The sequence below is a fragment of the Brienomyrus brachyistius genome, chromosome 2 (assembly GCF_023856365.1).
Source record: "Brienomyrus brachyistius isolate T26 chromosome 2, BBRACH_0.4, whole genome shotgun sequence".
NCBI lineage: Eukaryota > Metazoa > Chordata > Actinopteri > Osteoglossiformes > Mormyridae > Brienomyrus > Brienomyrus brachyistius.
In genome coordinates this window covers 14,757,866-14,761,925 of record NC_064534.1, presented here as the reverse complement: position 1 = coordinate 14,761,925, position 4,060 = coordinate 14,757,866, and the positions used below count along the sequence as shown (strand labels likewise).

Sequence of the window (4,060 nt, the reverse complement as noted above, 5' to 3'; positions counted from 1 at the left end):
CTTTCTTCCCTCCCTCCCTCACTCCCTCTTTCCCTCCCTCTCTCACTCCGTGAGAACACAAACACGGTCGTAGCCTTGCACATCCTTATGTCAGCTTTAAGGAACGCTTTACGTCTTTAGATCGCTTTCTGAACAGAGAAAAGAAGCGTTTTCTACAACTTTCTTTTTTATCTGAAAGCAGTTCTTTTCTGCATTTAAATCCAGGGAAAATAAATTAGAGAATGCGCACATGATAGATTTTATAAAGGTAACTTATAATACTTTCATAAAGATATTTTCAACTATATATAAATACGGTTTGTATGTATTCTGTCTGTAATCACTGGTTTTAAACAAAAACCCCCAACAGTTTTTATGTGATTTTTTTTTATTTGTTCTTTTTCCAACACACTTGCACATGAAAATCACAAGTGGAGAACATATGAGTATGAAGCTTCAATCATAACTGTGCCCAACACACGTGTAGCATTCATTTGTGTGCATTTTTAAATACATCCCTAATATCCTGATGATAATCATGATGCATCGGCAGTTTTGATACTGGTGAAGAAGAAACAGACGATGCCCATAAGCATGTGACTGCATCCGATGGAGAAGCAGAGCATTTAACGCTGTGGGTGACAGAGGCTACTGTTACCCTGTCTCTAGGGCTTGGTGACCCAACCCGAACCTTGTCTACCCAAAACAGACGCAGTAATTATGCTCGGCATTAAATGATACAGAGGGACACAAAAACCTATGAAGCAACCGCAAGCCGATAAAGTGCTGAGATTTCTTTTAATTTTCGCAGAATCCTGAATGTGCATTGGTGCATCTCCCCATATCCCATGAGTTGGGGCCCTGGGTGATTTTTTTCAGGCATACTGTCTTTTCCTCCCATCCAGCCAAACACCCATCACGTCTTCGGCAAGAGTTTTGGCTTTGGCAACACTTCACAGGTCACACTGTCACCCGTGCTACCTCCCACCCTCCTTCTTCCACCCCGCCCCCCCCTGTCAGGCAGCCAATGGACAGGGGTAGGTTAGGACTAAGGCACATTCCCTCACATCATTCCTGCTGCCCTACTATGCTCTGCTTTCCATACCAGTGAAAATAAGGGAATATATCAATTACTATTGCTTCTGAAGGACGTAGCTGAAAGGGTTTATGATGTAGAGTTTGTGGGGCACCCATCTGGCCTGTAACCCCTGTGGTCCACCCATGGATTCCATCCACACACACACACACACACACACACCACAGTGACCAATCCCTGCAAGTATCTGTGCTTCTATGACTTCCCCAGTGACTGGAGGTTTTGTGATCACTTTTTTGCCCTTGTCGATAATTTTATAGACAACCTGTAGTTCCCCATCAATTGCTATCAATATTTTTAAATGAGGCCTTCTGTAAACTCATGTTGTCATCTACATAAAAAATATAAACTGCATACAAAGGACAAACGAATGATGCACAGAACTTGCTTCTGTGCAGATATGATGAAGAAATACTCCAAACTCATAAGTTAAATCCTTTTTTGTCTATCTGGACAGTAAACAAGCAAATGAGTGATGATAACAGAAGAGTAGCCAGAGCTGCGGATGCAGACATTGCGCTTGTTATGGTGATACAAATCAATACCGACACTGCCCTCATCAAACAAAAGCAAAAAACCTTAAAGGTGCTTACAAATGTGCAGGTATTGTAGCAATGGGACCAGACAGGTAACAAAGGTAGGCACCAACTATGTGGCCTGCGTACCTTTAAGACGTCAGGCTCCGTTTATGTAGAACAATATCGAAGACACTAGTTGAGACTAACATCAGTGAAGGTTTCACATGCTAATGCAGATAAGCCAAAAACTCAGCTGCAGATTTCTAGACGGTGCAATCTTATTAGAGTTAAATAGTAATAATATAAAGTAGTCTATCATCAGCTCTTTTAGGAAAGGAATCAAAATGCATCTGTCTGAAGTTTCACCACTTCCAAAAAGAGATTAGTGGAAACGAAAACTATCAAAATGACTGAGAAACAATTCAAAAACATTGTTCTACGTTTGAATAAACAGGGTCAAGTAAATCAGCCCATTAATTCTGCTGGTAATTCAATGTCAATAGAAGTGTACTGCATGTTAGCTGATACCCAGCTGCTCGGTTCAATATACTGAGAAGTAAGTTAATAGTTTTCCTCGCTAAAATCTTACTGGCAGTGCTGCTCTGATATAAACTGAGGACTAATAGAGTAGCTTGGTTTATAACTGAACTCACTTCCCTGCCTGTGGGATGTAGCAGGTATGTGTTGGTAACTTATTTCTTTGTTGGTACCAATTTGAATAATACCAGTCAGAAGATATGTCACTTCTATAGGCTTTTGCACAATTCATACGATCCTCTGTTGCTATTGTAGTATGAGAAAGAGACAGTTACTAGACTCTAAGTTTTTAAAACTGTAGATAGTTGACTGATTCAGGAATGGGACTTTCGTTCCTTTCCAAGTTTAGTGTTTGATATTTTCTGTATTTGACTCTTTTCTTGAATGTGTTTCCAAAGAAATGCCGTAGCCCATGTTCGAAAGTAAGTCTCTTCTCGCTAAAACAGCAAAACTTTCTTTTTCAAGTCGTTTTGTTTCCAGAGAGAAAGCTGATCAAAGTCCTCGATGGACATTTTAAACACGTCCAGGAATTCCTCTGGAGCCAGGTGACGCTGTAGGGAGAGAGGAACAAAACACATCAAACAGGACCTACATATCAGATATCCCTAAACCCTACAGATATGGCCTCGGTATAAATGATTATCCAATTTTAAGCATGCATCACAAAGGGAGGTGCTCTCCAACTGTCAGGCCGGACTTCATGGAGATCCAGATTGCAATCTGCTACCGACAGTTTCAGTTCTCTTTTTCTCACCTCTAACCAAGAAATTTCAAAGCATATTTTAATACCGGTAAAATTGTTGAGTCTGAGATCCATCAGTGAAATGAGTTAACACTCCTCACCCCCATACCTCAAGTTTTGTTCGGTCAACGTCTGGGGGGAGCTTACTCTGGCCTCTGTGAGTCACCATGAGCATTCCATAGGGATAAATCTATCAAGAGAAAACATGCACACATGCATCGGAATCAACAGGCTGTTTTTGCGAAAACCCACATAATCCATTTAACAGGCAGCAGCCTTGACTCAAAACACTACCCAGTATTTCACCTTCGGAAGTGCACTGCTGTGCTCTGACAGAGTTCTGTCTGGTCCAGTTACAAAAAAGGAGCGCAGAAAGACGGCCTTTATAGATAGGCGTCTTTTTCAGATATACTATTTCAAACAAATTCCTGAAGATCACTTGATCAGCAAAAGCATCCCACAAAGAATTCAATCCCAAAGTGAAACCTTGGCCCCTCACTGGGCTCCTTTACACTGCTAAAGTCACTGTTTAAGCATGAAGGACTAGATAAAGAAATCAAATGAATATGCATACTTGGGGTGGGGAATCATTCACAAGGAAAAGTGCGCTGGGGCAGGTATCACACTGGGATAAGAAAACTTTGAGAATATGGGATTAATTGGGCAATGCATTAACAGCGTCCTTCTCACCTATTGTTGCAACATACTGGGCAGTGAGATTGTTCTGTCCCCCTCTGAGCCTCTCCATTCTACAAATGCTCCCCCACACCCCCGCATCAGACACACCTCTCACTGAGTATAACTGCACAAGGCGCATAGATAACACACCCCCTTTCTTCTCTTGCTGCAAAGTTTCACCATGCAAGAAAGCGCAGGAGACTGGCACCAAGCATGGGGCATCGCTACTACTGCTCATGATGGATGGATTTTGGGGTGGGGGGGGAATCCAAAGCCTCAACTGAATGTCACTATCAACAAGTGAGCAGAGGTGAAAACTTCAGGTCCAGAAAGCAAAGATCCAGACCAAGATTTTGTTTCAACCAAGCAGTTGAGCATAAGGATTCAGTCTCAGAGTACTCATCTGTTTGGGTGAAACAAAATCTTGGTCTGGATTTTTTCATTCCGGACCTGAACTATCAACCTTTGCAGGTGAAAATGAAAACGTAGGAAACAACTGATGGTGCTGGC

General features: G+C 41.9%; 1 protein-coding gene across 15 annotated transcripts in view; it reads right to left on the bottom strand.

Annotated features, from left to right (window-relative positions):
• Positions 1-365: 365 nt before the first annotated feature.
• LOC125722939 (dematin-like) overlaps positions 366-4,060 on the bottom strand; it is a 28,753-nt gene continuing 25,058 nt past the window's right edge. For all 15 annotated transcript variants that reach the window (XM_048999253.1, XM_048999260.1, XM_048999336.1 and 12 more), the window contains 2 exons: positions 2,982-3,062; positions 366-2,681 (listed from right to left, as the gene is read on the bottom strand). In XM_048999253.1, the coding sequence (XP_048855210.1) occupies positions 3,016-3,062 (47 nt within the window). In that variant the 3' untranslated portion in view covers positions 366-2,681; positions 2,982-3,015. The remainder of the gene's footprint in view (positions 2,682-2,981; positions 3,063-4,060) is intronic.